Source organism: Gallinula chloropus (genome assembly GCF_964237585.1).
Source record: "Gallinula chloropus genome assembly, chromosome: 15".
In the NCBI taxonomy this organism is placed as follows: Eukaryota; Metazoa; Chordata; class Aves; order Gruiformes; family Rallidae; genus Gallinula; species Gallinula chloropus.
The window spans coordinates 277,215-298,793 of record NC_140100.1 but is presented as its reverse complement, the minus strand read 5'-3'; the positions used below and the strand labels follow the sequence as shown (position 1 = coordinate 298,793).

At 55.0% G+C, this 21,579-nt stretch overlaps 1 protein-coding gene across 1 annotated transcript in view; it reads right to left on the bottom strand.

The window, feature by feature from the left end:
• The window catches only part of LOC311197369 (ankyrin repeat and fibronectin type-III domain-containing protein 1-like), a gene marked incomplete at its 3' end in the record, with an annotated part of 171,916 nt that extends 158,247 nt beyond the window's left edge, over nt 1–13,669 (bottom strand). The window contains exon 1 of the mRNA XM_084271121.1: nt 13,542–13,669. Within this exon, the coding sequence (XP_084127247.1) occupies nt 13,542–13,660 (119 nt within the window). The 5' untranslated portion in view covers nt 13,661–13,669. The remainder of the gene's footprint in view (nt 1–13,541) is intronic.
• Nucleotides 13,670–21,579: the final 7,910 nt, after the last annotated feature.

Below are 21,579 nucleotides of genomic sequence, written 5' to 3'. Positions count from 1 at the left end.
CTGGGAGCCGGTAAACACCATGATTTCCACCAGCTGGTTTGCAGAAGCCGCCTCTCCTGCCATGTCTGCAGCCTGACGCTCATCTCTGCAACAGGGGCCAGTGCCCAAGCACAGAGCAAAACGCCACCCAGCAGCAGGGGAACTGCTCCCACCCCTGCACCACGGCGCCTCAAGGCGGCATCGCAGGGGCTGCCGGGAGAGGAGGTCGCACACCCGGAGCACAGGGAGGTCCTCAGCAAATCCTTTCAGAAGAGGTGCTGGGAAGGGGAGCACTCAGCACCCACTGCCCCCTCCAAGCTGGGGCCTGGTGCCAGCAGCGCCCTGCTGCAGTCAGGTACCAAATTTCCCAGGAAAAGACCAAAAGTCATTTTTTGTGGGAGCAGCTGCCTGCTGAGCCCTAAGTGCTGCAGTGTGTGACAGCCAGCATCACGCCTGGTGACTGCCGGCACCACGAGCAGCCTCTCACCCACCAGGCATTTGCTCAGCCCGAAAGACGGGCGGCTGCTCTGCCAGCACTTGTCTCTGGCACTGTCCCATCAGCCCAAGCCAGTCACCCCAGGCAAAGCCACCCCAGGCCAGCAAGGCTCACACGCTGCTTCAGGGAACCAGGTTAAAAGCCCACCGGGATGTCACCTCAGCTGTCCTGTCCCCAAGCCCTGGGCAGGGCTTTACAGACGCGTTTCAACATTGGCTTCAGTGCAATGGTGACAAAGGGAACCCTTGGGGGCCAGGCACTCATTCAAAGCACGCTGGTTTCTTCCTTAAAGCACGTTTTTCCAGCTCCATTGCAGGCAGCAAACCCCACCCCCAGCCAACAGGGAGGTCCCCCAGACACACAGGGCTCTCCCCAGCTCATAGGATGCCGTGGGGACCCTCACTGGTGGTCACCCTGCCCCTACCAGACCCCAGAAACCAGACGTGCGCTGTCCCTGAGATACCGCAAAATCATTCCCTCCACGGCCAGCAAGGGGCAGGAGCCCAGGGCACACTTTGCCCACCAGCTATGCGGACCCACGTGCTGTTAAAGGGGCGAGGCAGGAACCAGGCTCTTGGGGGGCTGCTGCCAGAGGCACCCATGCCCACCAGGGTTTCACCCCCTCAACAAAAACAAAGGCCAAAGACAGAAAGCCCAGGGCTAGGAAAGAAACAGAAACACTTACAGAGTATGAACATCTATCCTGCTTGCAGGGTGCTCTGATAAACAGGGAAAGAGGGCAGGTGAACACACGAATCCCAGCACGAACATGAACATCCTTCCTCCCAGCAAGCTCAAGAGCGTGACCTCCACCCTCAGGGACCAGTGCTGTGAACACCCCGAGCTCCCTGTGCTCGTAGCCAGGCCCTGCCACTCAGCACCAACTGGTACAGCCAAGAGAACAGCAAAAGGCATGTGGGATGCTCCACAGGGAACACAGAAGGTTTGTGGACCACTCTCCAAGAGAGGGCTGAGGTAGACTCCCCATCTTATTGAGAAGGGTATTTCAGATGAGTTAGGAAGCTCAGCTGAAGAGCTTGCCCACTGGAAGTCAGCTCACAAGCTCACACAGCCCCTGGGGACACACCAGTGACTCCAATGCAGTGGTCAGCACGGAGACAGGCAAGGGACAGCAAAGCGTGGCTGGGATGCAGCTGCTGCACAGCAGGGACATTGAGCCAGCAGGCAGGAACTGGCCCAAAGATGAGCCATGCAGACCATTATATGGCTCCTGGCTTTAAATGACAACACTTTTAGTGCTACACTGAAACTGATGTTTAAAGGTGGGGAAAGCAGAGATGAGAAGGGGTTATGTGACCTGCCAAGGGCTGAGTCCAGACAAAAAACCTCCCCCTTCCCGAGTTCACCAGATGCTGAACCACAGACTGTTGTGCCCCAGCTCCCACTTTTCTTCTGCAGGAGAATTACTCATCCCCTGTTTACCCTTGAAAAATTTCAGAGACAAAAGCTAATGAAGCACAAGTACCATGGAAGACACGCATCCTGGCTCGATTTTTACCAGGCTGGCTGAAGCACAGATAAATACCTCACAGCCTCCTTTATACTGGGGATGGAAAGAAGACAGACTAGAAGACCCCAAGCACCACAGCCACCTTTAGTACCTACTGCCCTCCCCTCACCTACCCTGCCAAAAATCATGCTCTGACACCCCCCCAGCACAGCCCACCCCTCCCAGGGATGCCCACCAGCTCCACAGCCAAACTCTTGATCCCATTCCCAGTCTCATGACACAGGGCTGGTCTCCCCTGTTGCTTCAAAATCTGAGTCACAAGACAAAAAGGCCACTGAGCTCATCTTGGAAAGGATACTACTGATACAAACAGGGGGGAGACCTTTGGGCACAAACACTGTGCGCTCTGGAAGGCACAAAGACTCAAGACGTCTCGTTTTTCTTTAAATCCTGTCATTTCTGCAGCGTGACCGAGTTCTTCAGCACTGACAGAGGCAGAGCTGCCCTTTCCCCAACTGCTACCTCCAGGCAGAAATAATTGTCTTGGTATGGTTTGGTCAAAAAACGTATTTATGAATTACAGCCTTGGATGAAGCACGTGTTTTAAACCCTCCTGGGCCCCACTCTTCCTCCAGGCCCTTGGGTTGGTTTCCATTTTCCTCAGAAGCATCAGAGCAGCAGCAGGTCACCTCTGCACTCCGACAGCCAAGCAGCCCATTCAACAAAGCGGATTTTGACCTTCCCAATGTGTCACAGTAACATCTCTAAAAAAGCCTGTGTTTCAATGCAGGAGCAGTGGATGCTGCGAGGAGCTGGGAGCCACAGTTTTTGGCAAGGGCAGGACCCCCTGCACCAGCTACTCACTTCTGCCCTCCCGGCCTGGGGCAAGGGGGAGGCAGTGAGTTTTATGACCCAAGAAAGAGCGAAGACCTAACAGCCCCAAAACACCAGGAAGGAAGCCCACTCCTGGTCTTTGCAGCACGGCATCCATCAGCTGGTGGGCTCAGAGGAGCCACCCTGGCTGGGGTAGCGCAGGGAGCACGCAGCCAGGAGTAGTGGGGTACAGGCTTCCTCCCAGGCAGCTCAGGTCTTGGTCCCTGCCAGCCCCAGGGTCTCGCTGCATGACGTTGCCAGCACAGAGGGTACGAAACCAACCTGCAGGGCTGGGCTGCAGGTCCAAACCATGGGATGCAAGGGGAGCAAAGCCCCAGAGCATCCTGCTCCTACACAAGGGCCTGGGCACAGGGTTAGCTGTCAGACTGTCCATGAGCCGTTTCAGCCCAGTGCGCACAGAGGAAGGCAGAGACAAGCATGTACCTCCTGCTGCCCCTCAGGAGGAAAACCAGACCCTAAAATCCTCAGTCTGAATAAGCTCCTGCTCCCTGCATCTTTCTCTGGAAAAGACGAACATTGCTTTCTTCACAGCCTGGTACCCACATACACCACTGGATGAATGAACACCAGGCTCCCCCTTCTCCCTGCAGCCCAGCACCACGGCTCCACTTGCCATTCCTCCCCTACACCACCACCTGCACCCAACCCAACAGCACTGCTGGTGCAAACTGCTTTTATGCTGTGTTTTCTCCCGATAACATCCCTCCTGCTGGCTGGTGGGTGGTCGGTGCAGGAGCAGGGATGGCAGGCAGATGAAATCCCAAGCAGTCCAGACCAGCCAACAGCAGCTTGGGAATTCCTCAGCAGCAAGCCTTTCTGAGATACAAAGTGCCTCTGACCTCTGTGAATATAAACACAAGTTTCTATGGCTGCAGCAGGCCATTGAGGTGGTTGGAGTAAATAACCCACAAGCTTCTACTGCAACCCCTTGCAGCCTGAGGGGTGCCGGTTCTGGGTGTATGTCTGGAGATTTCCATAACGTGCATCTCCTGTGATCCAAATTTTAGTTATTTATTCTTTGAAAGCAAGAGAAAAATGCACTGAAGCTTTCTGGTTTTCCACAAACATGGATTTGCAGCCAAAAGAGACCTAATGTAGGCAGTGACCCCAATTCTGTGCACAGGGCAGGCAGCAGCGGGCATGGAGGAGCCAGTTGGCACCACCAGCAACTCCGGTGGCTTCTGAGCACCAAACACCCATGGAAGCACATGGGTGCCCCTGGCAGCGGTGCCTGCACCCAGGGGGCTGCCTCAGGAGGGGTGGGCGAGGGTTGGGGTTCTGCTCCGCTCCCCCTGTGCCGAAGCGGCCGCCACAGCCAGCTCACCAGCAGGAACAGCTTATTCCCGCCTGTATTCTTTCCCCATCAAAAGATGCAAACTAAAAATATTCTGCATAAATTTGTATAATTGCCAACTATTCCTTCAGGAGAAAAGGCAGAATTAAAAAAAAAAAGCCAAACCACCTTTTCAATTATTAAAGTATTCTGGTTTTCCCATTTTAAATATTCTACGCAGAAGTCTTCTTTGTTTCTTTCTTCTCTGAAATGTTTCTCCTGGAGTCCAGAAGTCGCCTCCCCTGTCAGCCCAGCACCCATCCCCTTCCCCTCCAACTCTCCAGAGCCCCATCTCAGCCACCTCCCAGAGGAGAGCATCAACTGGCTGCAGGAGCATCTCTCCTCCCGGGGTGGCTGCTCCCCCACTGAGGGGTTGGAAGGAAATACCCCATCCCCCAAACTTCCCCAACAGTACAGAATTCCTCACACACACAGAATGGCCAGGTCAGGGATGGTCACTTTTAAGTGGTCCTTCAGCATCCAGGGAGAGGTGGGTGTTTACAGGATGGGTTGTCCCCTGCTCAGCATCCCACACCAGGGTGCTGAGCACACCAGCGGGGATGGATCGATGATACTCTGTGCTCAGACCCCTCCAACTCACAGCAGCATCTTGTCCGTTCCCCAGGGCTCTGCTCACTGCATGCCCTGCAGCTCAAGGTCTCCTCAAGGCACGCAAGGGCACAGAGCCTTTCACCTCCAAAAGCAAACAATGCCAACACAGCTAGATATCTTGATGACTACAAGCAAGGCATGACACCCCCCCCCCCCCCCCGCTCCCCGTCAGCTCCCCTGTGCCCAGCAGACCCCCCTCAGCACCCTCTCTGTGCCCCACAAGCCAGAAACTGCGCAGCTTCACATCCCCCACACACCCCGAGGGCTGCACTGCGCAGGCAGGGCTGGGCTGAAAAGGGCAAACAGGGACAACCTCCATTGAGAAACCTTAAATCTTCCCCCTACCAGCCACTGCTTTTATTACAAGCTGTTAAAATTCACATCCGCTGCCTGAAATCACTTCCTTCCCCTCCTCGGTGCACGAGTCCCGGTGTGTATTGCTGGTGCTTCTGTTTCCTACCTGTACACCCACCCAGCTGTGACTCAGTGCCAAAACAGTGGGTGAATTAGGAATCAAACAGTCTTTCTAACAACCGTGACTCACAAGCCAAGGCTTTCTGCTGAAAGAGAAGTTTTCTGTAGTCATGCTACAGATGTAATTCCCCTTAATACCAGTATAACTTCCCCTTCCTCCCGCCACCTCATCCAACTACCACTCCAAAACAAAGGATGACTATTCATCTGATTCTGCTTAATGCAGTCAAAGAGCAGCTTCAGCTTGTACAGATAACAGCCAGCTCCCAACATCCCAGCCCAAAGATCAGCTTTAAAAGGAGGCCAGAGGCTAGGCGCAGAGGAAGAACACTGGGTATGGACACACGGCTTGGCTTCAGATACAACGTGACCCCAAAACCCAGAGGATGACATTGAGAGCTCAAGCAAGCTTTTCCAGCCTGTCAGATCTGGAAAACTTTAATTTCCTAGGCTGACATGTCCCTGTGCTTTCACAGGAGAGGTCTTAAACACACCTCTACCTACAGCCACAAGCACAGGCTTTGGGGAGCATCAAGAGGCACCAGAGACACGAGGCATGCCTGGCTCTGCTGCCCCACATCCCCCATTAACGTGGTGGTGCCTGGCCCCGCAACACTGGGACAAGAGGAGGGAACCAGCAGCACCACAGAGCTGAGGCCAGGGAACCGGGTGCTAGAACCGGAAAGGCACCCAGGGCCAAAGAATCTCCTGGTGCACAGAAGCCTCCAGAGATGTGCCAGGTTCTGCTGGAGAGGCCCTTTTGCAAGGACAGGTTTGATGGGAAGAGATTTCTCAGCCACACAGCTCCCCAAGCCCCCTCCTGCCAGATCACAGCCACAGCGATGCAAACACCAGGGGAGAGCAAAGCCAAAAAGCCTCTTTAAGTTTAATATGCAAAGCCCAGGCAGCTGGAATCAGGCAACAAAAGCTAAATGTCATTTCCTCCTGTGGCACTGCCACTCTGCTCACAAAACAGAGCCGCTGACGTCTGACGGCTTGTCATCTGTGTGAGACACCAGGCGTGCAGCGCTCACACAGCCTGGGGAGAAGCTGACACACAAGAGAGGCGAGGAAGACTCAGTCCTCCTCAACGCACACCACTGGCACGAAGGGGGCAGCTGCCAAATGCAAGAGCCCCCATCCATCCATCCATCCATCCATCCATCCATCCATCCATCCATCCATCCATCCAGATGGGCGACCTGAGTGCGCCCCACGACCCGCCAGCGAGCTCCCCATCTCACAGAGGCCAAAGTCTTGGGCCTCCCCCTGTTCTGGCAGGGCCACGTGCCTGACCCCAGCTCAGCTGTCAGGATGCTGAGCGGCTGCCGCCTGGTTCAGCTGACAGGATTAACAGGTGCCACACTCTGAGTCACCAACACTGGATTTAGGGCTCTATTTCCAGCACAGCCTGATTCCACACCGGCACAGAGCACCTCCACGCAGCAGTGATGGACATCAGGCTTTATGTCTTTTTGTAGGGTACAATGATGTGCTGCAGCACACACACACACACACACTGTCCTGCCAGCCTCCCAGCCAGAGCTGGGAATTTTGAAATGCAAGTGCCACCAACACCTTAATGTCTGACTCCAGGTGGAAACTTTGCACTTCACTAAACACACTGCCGAGATCTTGGCTTGTTTTCTCTTTTTAAAATGCAGGTATCTCTCCATATTGACGTGTCATTTGGAAGCAGAAAGGTTTTGCTCAAAACACATCAAAACCAAGGTAGGAAACATCAGTCAAAATATCAATCACGTGCCAGAGATCCTCAGTGCCCCTTGGGGAGAAAGCCTTACTACATGCTGCCAGCCTCTCACCCAGCTCAAGCTGCAGGATATAGCACTTGGGGAAAGTAGTCACAGAATCACAGGGGTTGGAAGGGACCTCCAGAGCTCATTGGGTCCCACACCCCCTGCCAAAGCAGGTTCCCTAGGACAGGTTGGTGTCCAGACGGGTCTTGAATCTCTCCAGAGAAGGAGACTCCACCCCCCTGGGCAGCCTGTCCCAGGGCTCTGTCATCCTCACTGGGAAGAAGTTCTTCTGCATATTGGTGCGGAAGTCCAGGCACATTTGCATAATTAAATGTCACAGGTGGGTACACAAAACAACACCCAAGCACCCATCAAGGCTGACAAGCAGCTCTGCTGGAGCTCAACATTTCCTCACCACTGCATGCACCTCAACCAGCTGCTCATGCCATCCCACCAGCTCTCACTCCTACTCATGTATAAAATAGCCAGCGTTGACTAAAACTGCCAGACTGGGATTTGGAAGGAGTGGGCTCAGTCCCCAGCACAGTGTCCCACGCACCATTGGGCAGCAAGTCCCTCCCGCTGGAAGAGATGACTGGGCTCACAACCACCTGAGGAACCTGAACAGACATATGGCCATGGGAGCTGGAGAGATGCATCCTGGAGGCCCGGGGGAACTGGCTGATGTAGCGGCAAGCTGCTCCCCACGATACCTGGAAAGTCACAGCAGACAGGTGAAGTCCCTGGTGAAGGGGAAACACTGCACCCATTTTTAAAACGGGCAGAAAGGAGAGTCCTGGGAACTACTGACCTGTCAGCCTCACCTCTGTGCCTGGGAACATCATGGTACAGACCCTCCTGGAAGCTCTGCACAAGCACATGGAGACCAGGGAGGTGACTCAACATGCCCAGTGTGGCTTCACCAAAGGAAAGTCCTGCCTGACCAACCTAGTGGCCTTTGACAATGGAGTGCCTGAATCCATGGATAAGGGAAAAGCTATGGATGTCATCAATCTGGACTTCTGCAAGGCCTCTGATATGATTTCCCACAACATCCTTCTCAATAAATTGGGGAGATATGGATTTGATGGGTGGACTGTTTGATAAATGTGGCATTGGTTGAATGGCTGCACCCAAACAGTAGTGGTCAACAGCTCTGTATCCTGATGAAGACTGGTGACAAGTGGTGTCCCTCAGGAGTCTGTATGAGGACCAGTACTTTTAGTATCCCCATCAGTGACAGGCAGTGGGATCAAGCACACCCTCAGCACGTTTGCTGATGACACCAAGCTGTGTGGCACAGTTGACAGGCTGGACAGAAGGGACGCCATCCAGAGGGACCTGGGCAGGCTGAAGAGATGGGCCCATGCGAACTTCACAAGGTTCAACAGGGCTCAGGGCAAGATCCTGTATGTGGGTCTGAGCAACCCCAGTATCAGTTCAGGCTGGGGGATGAAGGGATTGAGAACAATCCCTGATGAGAAGGATTTAGGGGTACTGGTGGATGAAAAACTGAACACGACCCAGCAACATGCTAATTTAACCTAGTTGAAGGTGTCCCTGCTCACATTAGGGGGTTGGATGAGATGAGCATTAAAGGTCCCTTCCAGCCCAAACCACTGCTCTGTGGTTCCAACAGTGCCACCACGATACGCCCAGGATGACGCACAAGACAGCCACACTCCAGCGACAGGGACTCCTGCACGGCCCTGCTGCAGGACAGAGGTGGAAGACCCACCATCATTTTCCTCTCACTCTGCATGCAGCTCACGTTTGTTCTTTCAGTGCACTTTTCCAGTCCCCAAACTTGCCAGCTCCTCCTCTTCCCCACCAACAGCCACGTGCTTGAACACAGACACGCTGCCAGAGCTGAAGAGATATTTTTAAACACTCAAAACTAAGCACAGACCCGCCAGGAAAAGATTGCCCACTACCCCCCTTCCCCATCCACCTCAGAGCCCATCAAACTCCAAAGCAAAGAATATGAATCAGAATATCAGTGTAGAAAATACCCCCCAAAGGAGGGAGGGTAACAGCAGCTCCTCTGTCCAGCCTCCTAGGAGGCCCAGGATGGGCTCCAGCTCCCACAGAGCCACAGGGACAACTGGACACATCTCTGAACCCCTGCAAGTGCAAAGGCTGAGCATCACCCAGAGCACTGTTCCTTCAGCTGGAGACTCTCTCATGGCATGGGCAAAACAGGCTGGGCACGTTGGAATTGTTATGTAATTCTTACGTAATTTAATTCACCACTAATCAACACCAACGTCCAATCGCTGAGATGAAAGGCACTGAAACCCTAAAGGAATGCCCCACGCTCCCTGGTTCAGTGCAAGCCAAGCACCTCTCCTCCCCATTTCCCAAACTCACATCACTACCCACCCCAGCCAGGAAAACACTCCTCTTTTGGAGCCCACCGAGGATGGAGGCTCTTCACCCCTCATGGTTTCAGCAGTCTTCAATTCTGCTGTCTTCAAGCCCAAAGGTCTCACCCAGAGTAGGACACGAGACTTAAAACCAGGCACAAGTATCTCCTTCCCTCTTCCCCCATCCTGAAGATCTCCTTTTCCAAAGCCAGGTCAGCGACCTCCAAGTAAGCACATCAAGGCCCCTCTGCAGGGACCGTACAGGGCTCTGGGGACCACAGAGAAGGGAAGAGGTGACAGCTATCCAAGAGAGAACATGTCATCAGCCTCCTACAACCAGGTGAGCAGATCTAGGCAAAGAGGGTACTGGGCCAAGACAGAAAATTATTGCATGAATTGGTCTCCCAAATTTAGAGGGCAAAATGCCTCCCAACACCCTCCTCCGGGCAGTATTTGGGATTTTTAATGAAGTGCTATTTGTCACCACTGCAAGTCATGGCTCCCACAAGAGGAGCGGCACTCCCAGGGGATTTCTTTCTGCCAGCATTGCATTCAGCCAAGATCAACTCCAAAAGCCTCCTCAAGAAACTCTCCAGCATTGGTTAACCCCATCAGAGGAGGGACGGGCGCTGTCACAAGTGCCCAGGTGTCAGCACAGGGCTCTGCACAGCAGCTCACTGCTCAGCAGCCTGGGAAGGTGTCAGCCTGCTTCCAAAAACTTCAGCTCAGTCTGGAGCCTCCCCCAGAACAAGAGCAGAGCAACAGCCGGTTTCTCAGCCCGCTTACAAGGTATTCTCTATTTTCTGATCCACTTTCAAAACCTGCAGGAACCCAAAATTAGTTGTCCAGACCCTTCAGTTTAAAATTTCCTAATGAAACAGACGAGCTGTTTTGTAGAACCTGCCTTTTCCTTTCATTACTCCTCTGTGCCAGAGGCAGATCCTCTCCACTCACCCTGCCAACACACAGAGCTGTGCACGAGCACCCTGAGGTCAGCGCTGTAGGATAATACAGTGAACAACACCCCCCCTGCCCCTCCTGTCTTTCACCCACAGGCACCTGCATCCAGTGCTGCAGAGAAATAAGCCCTGCAGCGATCCAGACCTTCACCCTGCGCGGAGCAGGACAACTCCAAAACCAGTCAAGTCCAGCTTGTGGCTCATCCATCAATGCCTCTACCAGACTGGGAAAGGTCACTGCAAATAAATCACGGCCATGCTTCCCTGAGATTGGCTCTGCCTGGGATGGTTATGCTCAATCACTACACCAGTACAAGCTGCGTGCTGGGGATGCCACAATCCCCAGCTTGTCCCACCTGGAGCCTCTCAACCTCTGGAGGTCTGTTTGGTAACGGGGCAACTGTGCAGAGCATCCGTCCTCCCGCCAAGTGTCAGGCTGGGGAAAGCTCCTGCAGCCCTCACAGCACGGGTGGAAGCCTCAGCGTGCTCGGTGCCACAGGGCACAGGCAGCAGAAGGGCACAGGGCACGGCAGAGGGTGAGCAGCTCCTGTAAAGCAGCATGTCTGCTCACAGGCTCCCAGCTCGGAGAGAGGAGGAGATGCTGTCGCTGGGCTCCTCTTCAGCACACAGGCTTGAGCCCACAAATTCCCAAACCCAGCAGACTCACCCACCCCCCTCACACACACTGCTTCATCTGGAGGCCTAATTTAAAAACCATAACTACACATCTGCTAATACCTGTTAGGTCCTGTGAGAATGTGTGGGACCACTATATTTAGAATTTAATAACTCCAGTCGGTGCATCCTCTTTACCGAGGACTTGCCAACACTCATTTGCCATAGTCTCAGGGGACTGCACTTTTTGGGATGAGTGGTGGAAGCCCGGCTACCCCAAGCTACACCAAGGCCAGGGTAGGGCTCTGGTGGGTCGTTAGACACCACACTGCTGAGCCTGGGATGCAGGATCTCCAGTACCTTCATACACACAGAAACATGGGGGCTAAGCATCCTTATTCCTTGTTTAATTTGCCCACGTTAACATGAGGAAATTAAATAAAACTGCAAAGTTGTTCATCAGAGCTAGAAAAAACACCATGTTGGGAAAGGACAGGGTCAGACCGAGCAGGAGATGACTTTCTGGATGCCCGCAGCCAGTTTAGTTTGGGTCAAGGGTCTCAACTGGGGCTTCTCAGTGTACAGACACTGGGGGAACGGCAGAATATCAAGTAGCTTCAGTGAAAAGCGACACTGATTTCAAAAGCATCCTATTCTTCAATCAGCGCTTATTTTTACTTTCATTATCAACCGCGTGCAATCAAGGGAACAGGCTCAGTACCTGCAGGTGCTGGAGACTCAGAGGCACTGTGACACCCTCCCAGTCAGCTTGGAGTGGCTGCCTGGCTCTGGGGGCAAAACACACAACGGAGCAGGGAGAGTGTGGCTCCGCACACGCCAAAACCACCTGGGTGCACAGGGAAGCTTCTGCTTGGGGGAACCACATCCTCTGGCCCCACACAGAGCACACTGAGCTTCAACAGCCCAGACCAATGCAGGGTGAGCTGCACCTTCTGCACAAGGGAAGCTCTCTAACATGGCCACACACAGCATCCCCCCAAAAGATGTGGTACGTGCGCTACACAACAGCACCACTGTGCTAACGCCCTGGAACTAGGAAGGTGCCGCAGCATCTCCCTTTATACGGGAAGGCACCCAACTACCCTAAAAACACAAAGTCCAGGACTGTAGCACCCTGTGCACAGGGCACCGCTATGCTGTGGAACCCCAGGCGCATCTCTGCATCTCCCTTGTGCCAGGGAGAGGCCAGAACATGTCACACACTCCCTCTCCACACAGCACTCAGCTCTGCGCACCAGCAAACCACAGACACCTCACACTCAGCAGCACCCAAAGACCTGACCTTCCTCACACCCAGCTCTGTGCCGGCACAGCAAAAGCCTGTGGGCAAAACCCAGGGCTTCTGTCTGCAATGCCAGGAAAGAGCAGGACAGAGTTCAGCCACAAACGTTCCTGCCTTGCTTCGAGCAGGGGGGAAGAGGCGACCATCTCCTGTAACCGCAGGGTGAAGAGGGGAGACAGCGACAGCACGTCATCTCTCGCCATCGCAACAGCAAGGCAGGGAGCAGCAGGAGGGGCCCAAGAGACAGACCTCCAACTTCTTTTTGATCTGCATGGATACTTCAATAGCCTTTACCACCAGGAAGATGCTCAACAACCAGGGAAGGAGGTGAGCTGTGTCTTAGTGCTACTTCCCCCTGCCCCCTCTGGAAGCAGGGAAGCGCCATGTGCAGGTCAGAGGAAGGATGTGGGGACCCACGGTGCTCGGGCCAGTAACCCTCTGCCCCATGACCCTTTTGATGGAGGGAAAGCCCAGAGCAGCATTGAGCACTGGCCACATCCTACAAGCCAAGGAGAGACAAGCCACCCAGGCAGAGAGCAATCTACTTATTGCAGTAAGAGTTCACATCACAACACAAGGACACACGCACCCTTCTGCTGCGTGTCGAGCCCCCCAACTCAGTCCACCCCAGGAGATTTCCAGTCAGTCCAGTGCCAACCCTCCCTGTCCCCAGCATGCTCCCTGTCTCCCTAACGAACTGAAGAACAACTACATGTCTGCCTGCCCAGAGCAGCCCCCGCCATCACACCATGTCCCTGACCACCACTGAGATGCCCCCCACCCCTATCCCAGCCAGGATGTTCCATCAGTTCCCATGCTCTTTCAATAGCCCACCAAGCCGCCTCTCGCTGCCTGCACAAACAGGGGTTTCACTCGGGGCAGGGAAGGGTAGTTGGGGTACAGGAACCTCACCACCCAACAAGGAGACAGCACAGCAGCACAACACAGAAAGCAGGAGACAAAAGCAAGCAGGTACACGTGCACACGGTCACCACACGGATGTCAGAGGTGTGCCACTGACACCTGAAACGAGCCCTAGACAGGGACACCAGTACCGAGACACGGAACCTGTCAGAAACATCCTGTGGCAACGAGCCACCTGGGAGCCTCAGGACAAGACCAAGGTGATGCCTTGGGAACTCCTGGCTTGTTCTCAGCCCCCTCCCCAGCCCCAGGAGAGATAAAGGGAACACAAAACACCAAGGACTGCACATCTCCCACCCTGCAGCTCCCCAGGCACACACGGAGGCAATATGACAGACGGGCCACTGCCACCCCATACCTGCACTCAGTGACACTACAGCAACAGCTCCCACTCCGCCGGCCCCGCCACCTGGAGCGCAGCTCCGTCCTGGACTTCCTCAGGCTGAAGTACTCCGTCAGCTTCCCAAACGAAGCCATGGCCCCTGCGGTGTCCAAGCACGCACCCGCCTGCGTCCCCGGGCACCAGTCCCACCGCACGCTCACGCATGCTACACCCCGGCTGTGCTCCCGACTCCGCACAATCTGGCAGCCGGCGGGACCAGGAGGGGAGCACTGCGAGTTAGAGAAAGAGACAGCACAAGACAGCAGGAGTTTAGCCAGGAATCACTTGTTGGACAGTCCACAGCGTGCTCCACGGCGACCCCTCAGACTGTGAGGGCAGAAAGCCCTACCTCCCCCAGGCAGCCGCAGGCGCCCAACTCTATGAGAGGGGCTGGTGTCTGTATGCTTAGTTATTGTGGTGCAGCTGAATTAAGGAGGGAAAAAAATATAATAATGCCCACTGGAAAGGATGCCTCAGTAGCAGTGGCACCGGTCTGGAGCCCTCACAGCAAGTGGCCACTAGGCAGGCCTCTGGGGAGATGGCCCAGGGCAGCTGCGGTGCCCATCAGCCAGATGAGAGGATGCTGTCCTGATCAGCAAGTGATGAAAAACCCCAAGAAATCGGCTGTTCAGATGAATTTCCAAAGGGTCTGTTCTCACAGCATACAGAGACCAGCACAGCAGGTGGCGAGGATCTCCGCTTGCTCTTCTTGTGGCTATTCAGAGTTCGCCAGTCGTCCTCCCTCCCCGCCTTCCACGGCGGAAGACACCCCTCAGCCTCCGGCAGCACCTACCTAACATGATCTTCCAGCCTGTCACCCAACACCTGAGCGCGAGGAGGAGAAGGACAGACATCTAAAGCGAGCGAGCCCGATGCAGGCAGGGGTCACCCGCGGGCTCGGCTCCCCAGGCTGCGGCAGGCAGCACCTGAAGGGATGCTGCGAACCCGAAGGGAAATCCTACTGCAACCTCCCCGGTCAGGAGCACTTGTCTCTGTATCCTCGGCGCCTGACGCCAGCTGGGCGGAGGAAAAAGCAAGGGCTTCAGAAAAAAAAAAAAAAAAAAGAGGAAAAAACCCCTCTTGCTCCAGCCCCACGAGACAGATTCAGTCAGTGAAGCGTGTCCAGGGGAAGGGGTGTCTGATGGCAACTCCCAGCTGTGCCAAGAGATCCTCGGGGAAGCAGCAAAGAAAAGCAGCATCAACTCAACCGGCAGAGCAGCAGGCTACCTCCACGTCCCCTCCATCCCTCTGTTGTGGGTGCCATGTTAAAATAAACAAACACAAATCCCTTTCCTTGCTCTTTCCCTGCTCGGAGCCACCCGCTGCAAGCAAAGCAGCCTGCTCGCAACGGGGGACGACCATCGGCTGCAGAGAGGCTGCTGCGTGTCTCGCAGAGTGCCGCTTCCCTCCTCCCTTGCTTCCCCCCCCCCCCCCCCTTTTCCTCTGGGCTCTGGCTCCGCTTCCCGCTCCAAATGCCCGAAGCAGCCAGGTACGCTCCACAGGACACCAGCCCCACAGCCCCGGTCACTGGTGCAGCCGCCAGCCCCTGCCAGCTGCGCGGGGCTGTCCCAGGGACCGTCACCGTCCCTGCCCCCCAGCTCCAGGTGTGGACATTCATCCCAGTAAAACAGAGCGAACCAAGCATGAACCTGTGCACAAAGTGGGGGGCTGAGGGGAGAGGGGGAACCCCATGACCATGGGGGGCTCTGCCAGCCCCTCCGCTGGGCAGGCACGCGGTGCTTCTCCACCTTCTCCCTCCCATTCACACACACCAGAAGAGCTCGGGCTCGCTTCCCTCGTACAGCCAGGGAAAATAAAGCCCTCTACCCACTGCTCTACACAGCAGCCCCCTTCATCTCCCACCTTCTCCCTTCGATGGGCTCCACCGCTGCTGGGGAGGGGTCCAGGGCACTTCCTAAAAATCGCTTCGCTGGCAGAGGGGGGGCTGAGGCAGAGCATCCCCCGCTGGCTCTCTCTTTCAGGCACAGCGTGAGCCGGTAACACTGTCACCCCTCTTATCTCTCATCGACTCCCTGTTACCAGTCACAGTGAAACGCGACACGTCAAAGGAGGTCAGAGGATCCAGAGGAGAGCGGAGGGGGCTGGTGGGAGGCAGCAGAAAAGCAGCTGAAGGGGAGACCAGACAAGGAGCAGGCAGAAGGGCACAACTCTGGTCTCCGTGTTCCGGAGGACAGGCGTGACACGACGCCAGCTCCTTCCACGCAGATGGATTAAGCACACACATGCCTTCAGAGGAGGACAGCGGTGGTTACCTGGCAGAGATGATGTTATCTGCTCCTGAGCTATGCGAAGGCAATGGGAGAGTGGCTGGGCTGCGCAGCAGGAGCGGAGGGTGAATTTGAATCCCTCTCTCCTCTTCCTCTGCATCGCACCGGGAGGGCAGAGGAGCAGCAATGCCACCCCATGGATCCCCCTTGGCGTTTGCAAAGTACCATTGTTTGGGGACAAAAGGGCAATTTGGAAGGCTGCAGAAGCGGCAGCAGGATGAGACACAGCTGGACACAGGCTCCATGCAGCCGTGCCCAGGTCCTCGGCCAGAGCACCTCACCTCTCCACAGTCCCCTCCGCAGCAGGCAGGCGGGAGCCGCGGCTCTGCCCAGGGCAAGCAGGCCTCCCACCGGGCTGCAAACCTTCCTTTGGGAGCCCGGCAGCACCGGCACTGGGAAAAGGGACAGGAGGAACCTCTTGTCTGGGTAGCCGGGGGCAGTGGGATTCAGGGTGCCTGAAAGCCAAGATGACTCCATAACCACCTCCATCTGTGATCAAAGAACCATACTCCAGAGGAGATTGCTTCTCCCAGTCCATCCCAGCCCCCAGGACCAGGCTCAGTGGGACCCACACAGCCAGGGAACAGGCAGCACAAAGCAACAGCCCCCAGGCTCTTCCTGGATGAAGTGGTCAGCCCTCCAAGATAGGGCTGTCACACAAGTGTCTCCCAGGGGAGCTGTGCACATTTTATTAGGCAGCAGAGGCAATCTGCTGAGATATTGCCGAAATATCTCTAATTCCACATTAACAGGCTGCTGCGCTGGGGTTTGCAGCCGTGTACTCAGCGATGCGATAGTCAGCTTCCCACTTCCACTTATAAAGCCTTTCATTCCACTATTAACTGAAACAGTGGTTTAATTTGCAGGAGACAAACTGATTTTTAAGAGGAGCTGCAGAGGAGACTGTTAAAGCAGAAATCGAGCTCCATACCGCGCTGGGACCTCGTGTCGGGGTAACACCAAGCGCTGCCACCCCTGCACAACCATCACGGAGGTGTTCATACAGGGCACCTTCATCTGCAGGCCTTTTGCAGGGAAAAAACCCAAGTCAAATGCAACCCTGTGGTGGTCTGGGTCCATCCCTCACATCCCTGCATGGCACGAGTGAGGACATGTAGAGACCAGCATTTCCCATCTCAGAACTCTCCAAAACCCAGTGAAGCCGTTGCAGACACAGGAACCGGCTCCAGGCCCAGCTTGCAAAGCACCACGACACTTCGTCAGGCTTCACAGCGACCTCAAACACCACAAGTCCCAGGGCTGCCCGCGAGCAGGGAGTGGGAAAGCATCTCTGCCAAGACCCCTGCCCACCCAGAACAGCAAGGCAAGCTGGGTGACACTGTAAGGTCACCCACCCTTGCACCATCCCTGGGAGACTCCTCGCAGCCCTGGGGACTCCCGAGCCCTGGGTGAGCAACCCAAATGTTGTTGCTTCTTTGTGGCTTCCCCAGGCAGCTGTTACTCTGATGGCACCTCTCAAGCGTGGCTAGGCAGAAGCAGGGAAGGAGGAAGAAAGCATTCTTCTGAGCTGACAGCTTCTCTGTCCACTCCTACAGCACCAGAACCTCCATCCCTGTTTATCCAGGAGAGTTTCCTTCCTCCAAGCCCAGATGCCAGCCCCTGGCTCGGTGGGAGAGCTGCATCCTGAAGAGCCACTCAGCAGCAGATGTCGAGCCCATCCTGCTCCTCCTTCAGCATTGCCTTCAGCAGCTCCTTCCTCTCTCCGGGACCGCTGCTCACAAGTACCTCACACCCCCTCCACCCTCTCCCTACTGCCCAGGGGAAACATGCAAGCCACAGTTAAGCTATATTGGAAGCAGCCACCCTGTTTCTACAAAAATGATCTCCAAGGATCCCTTTCCATGTGGCCCTTTCCCAGTCTGGCTGATACCTGGAGAGCAGCAGCTGCTGCTTGAGGTTCTCCAGCAATGGGGAGGATGGAGTTCAGCAGGACGCACGAGCGGGGTCCCCAACAGCAGGTTCAAAATTAAACATATGTGACAACAGAAGAACAGTCTAGAAAAGGAACAAGCCTGGACAAACAAGGAGTCAAAGCCTGAGCTGGTCAGGAATGGAGCATGAAACATCCCGGGGTCAAAGGGCAAGCTTTCCCAGAGCTCAGGGGCAAAACTAGGACTGTATGGGTCCTGGTACCCCAGCTCCCACCCAGTGTGGTCAGAGTTCCTCTCTCCCAGAGGGAAAAACACTCAAGATCCAAAAAACTGAGTGAGGGAAAGCTTCCTAATGCCCCAGTGAAGAGTTGTGCCATTGGGTCAGGTTAGAGAGGGTTTCTCATGGGCTTTCTCTCTCAGTCCAGCTGAGGAGGAGCCATGATATTTGGCTTGGTTGAAAGCACCATGGGGACCTGAAAGTTTGTTCTGGGCAGGAATTTTCCAAACTGCAGAAAACTGGCCATTGATGTCAGGCAGCAGGTCCCTGCCAAGCCTCCCATGGATGAAGCAAGCCAATAACAAAGAATTTTGATAACCATAATTTTTGGAGGGGAAGGTAAGTTCTGAGCACTAACATCGGGGGGGGGGGGGGGGGGGGGCGGGTAGGAACTAAAACTCCTCCACCCTGTTTTTAAGTGTGCCCAGTGACCGAGCCCCTGTTTCCCACAACATTTTCACAGCATGCCAGAGCGCCATCAAAATTGCAGGACAGGTATAAAAACAAAAGGGAACAGGTCATTTCACAGGATGAGCACCACCAATTATCACCATGTGCAAGCAAAGGAACACGTTAAACACCAGTAGGAAGCGATTCCTGAAACAGATACACAAGAGGCTACCAGCAACCCTCTCACGTCCCCAGAAAGGCCAAAACAGAGCACACACACCTCTACTAAAGCATTACACTGTGGAGTTACACAAGAATCACAGAATTGTAGGGGTTGGAAGGGACCTTGAGAGCTCATCAGGTCCAACCCCCTGCCAAAGCAGCTCTCCAGCTCATATTGCACAGGTTGGCATCCAGATGGGGCTGGAATCTCTCCAGAGATGGAGACTCCACACCCGCTGGGCAGCCTGTCCTAGGGCTCTGTCACTGGGTAAAGAGCTGCAAGGTCCTCCATGTCTTTAGGAGGTTAAACCAATCCTGCATTGTATTTGCAGCTGGAGCATATGACAGTATGGGTGTGACACAGTGCACTGAGCAGAGATCACACAAAATGAAAATACAGCCCCCACCCCTGGCTCAGAGCCAGCCAAAAGCAGGCACTGCAACACCCAAGGTGCAGGCTGGGCACAGGCAGGACACCTCCTGCACTCCTGCCTGCTCTTCCCATCCTCTCCAGAGGCATTTCCAGGCTCAAGCCTTCCTCAGCCCCCAGCCCCACACCTCCAGCCATCAGGTCAAGGGGGATGCTCAAAGATGCAGCAATAGAGCTGCTACACTTACCAAAAAACACACTCCAGCCTGGAGTCGCCCCCCAGGAAGCTTGCCAAGCATCACCACAACCCTTCTGGTGAAGCCACAGGGCGCAGAGCACAGAGCCCTCCTGGGAGCAGCCGCTGCAGCAGCACTGAGTGCACCCACGGGCTGTCATCGCTCCCCAGGCACTGGCAGCATTTGACAACAGCACATTGTGACAGCTCAGGTGGCCAGCACCCAGATGTGCAGCACCAAGCTCCAGTCCTCATGCTGCACCACCTGCCCAATGCTTGTACTCAGCTCCTCAAACCTACAGCAGCTAATGAACACAACGAGGACAGGCTGTGGGTCTGTATCCCCAGGTGAGAGCCAGTGAGCCCACCCCTCCTCAGCTGCCCTTAGCTCAGCCTCCTGGAGCATCACACAGAATCACAAAACGATGGGGTTGGCAGGGACCTCTGGAGATCACCCAGCCCAACCCCTGCCAAAGCAGGATCACCTCAAGCAGGCTGCACAGGACACGGGGTTTGATGGTCTCCAGAATGGAGACTCCCCATCCTCTCTGGGCAGCCTGTCCCAGGGTTCTGCCACCCTCCCAGGAAAGAAGTCCCTCTTCAGGATTAGGTGGAATTTCCTCTGGTCCAGTTTGTTCCCACAGCCCCTTGTCCTGTCCCTGGGCACCCCTGAACACAGACCGACCCATCCTCCTGAGCATCAAATAGAAGGGAGACACACCACAGCCAAAGCCAGTTTTGGGGCTTCTCAAGACAATTAACAGCTGCAGATACAAGGCTGTTTTTTGATTTCACACCATCCCTGCAGCACGAGCCAAGCAAACACCCCTGTGCCACATGGGAACACAAGGCTGCCATGGCACCACAGGCTGCCCACAGCCCTGGAGAAATGTGGCCAGAGCCTTCTGGAGGCCAGCTCCTCAAAGCAGTGCAGCCCTGGGACTACCCGGCTCGTCAGCAGAGCTGTGAAGCCCCATGGAAACACAACACTGTAATACAGCTGTAATGAAAAGCAGAGCATACGAGAGGCTCTGTAATTTCAGCCTAACAGGCACTTTGCTTTAATTGACAGATATATTGCATTACATACAAATTTCAGTGCTGGTACCTAGCATAAACCAGTTGCATCAATTTACTAATTTGCCTGGTGCATCGCTGCATTAGGACTCATTTAGCACAATTACTCTAATTCCAGAAGCAAATCCAGATGTGCCATTCTTGGTGACAGCGCTGAAGAGCAGAAGGAAAGACTTCAAAGATACACTGGTTCTGTAACTTGGGCCCCCCCCTGTGCCCAGAGAAGGGCAGGCATTAGCGACATTAAAGCATCATGATGCACCATAGCATCCCCTAGCTAAACGCAGCCCTGGGCGCTGGGAGCGTGGCTCATGGTGCCTTGTTTCCAGCCTGCCAAAATCCCTCACTTTGTTCTGAAGTGCCCAACTCCTCACCCTGCAGCATGAACGTTCTGGTGTGAGGGAGTATTTGTTAGTTTGACTCAATATTCACCTTCAATGACAAGCTTGACATGAGCCAGTGGTGTGTGAGCAGCTCAGGTGGGCAACTGTGCCCTGGGCTGCATCAAGAACAGCGTGGCCAGCAGGTTAAGGGAGGGGATTCTGCCCCTCTGCTCTCCTGAGTCCCCACCTGCAGTGCTGCATCCAGCTCGGGGGTCCCCAGTACAGGAAAGACATGGAGCTGTTGGAGTGAGTCCAGAGGAGGCCACAAACATGATCAAGGGGCTGGAGCATCTCTCCTATGCAGACAGGCTGCGAGAGCTGGGCTTGTTCAGCCTGGAGAAGAGAAGGCTCCAGGGTGACCTAATTGCAGTGTACCAATACTCAAAGGGGTCCTACAGGAAAGGGGGAGAGGGGCTGTTCACCAGGGAGTGCAGGGGCAGAACAAGGGGCAATGGCTTCAAGCTGAAAGGCTTAGGTTCGATGTCAGGAAGAAATTCTTTACTCTGAGGGTGGTGAGGCCCTGGCACAGGCTGCCCAGAGAGCTGGTGGAAGCCCCATCCCTGGAGGTTTTCATGGCCAGGCTGGATGGGGCTTTGGGCAACCTGGTCGAGTGAGGGTGTCCCTGCCCATGGCAGGGGGTTGGAACTGGATGATCTTTGAGGTCCCTTCCAACCCAAAGCATTCTGTGATTAACAGAGAAGCACCAGGGAAGCAGAGAGGTCACCACTACCGAGAGCCAGTGCAGTAGCCGCAGCCCCCATGGCTGAGACATCGCTGCAGCGGCTCATCAGCATCTGCGCCTTTCCAGAACAGCATGGGACGTGCATGCTCAGGAAATCCAATTTCCTTTTAACCCACAGATCAATAGGAATTGCAAAGT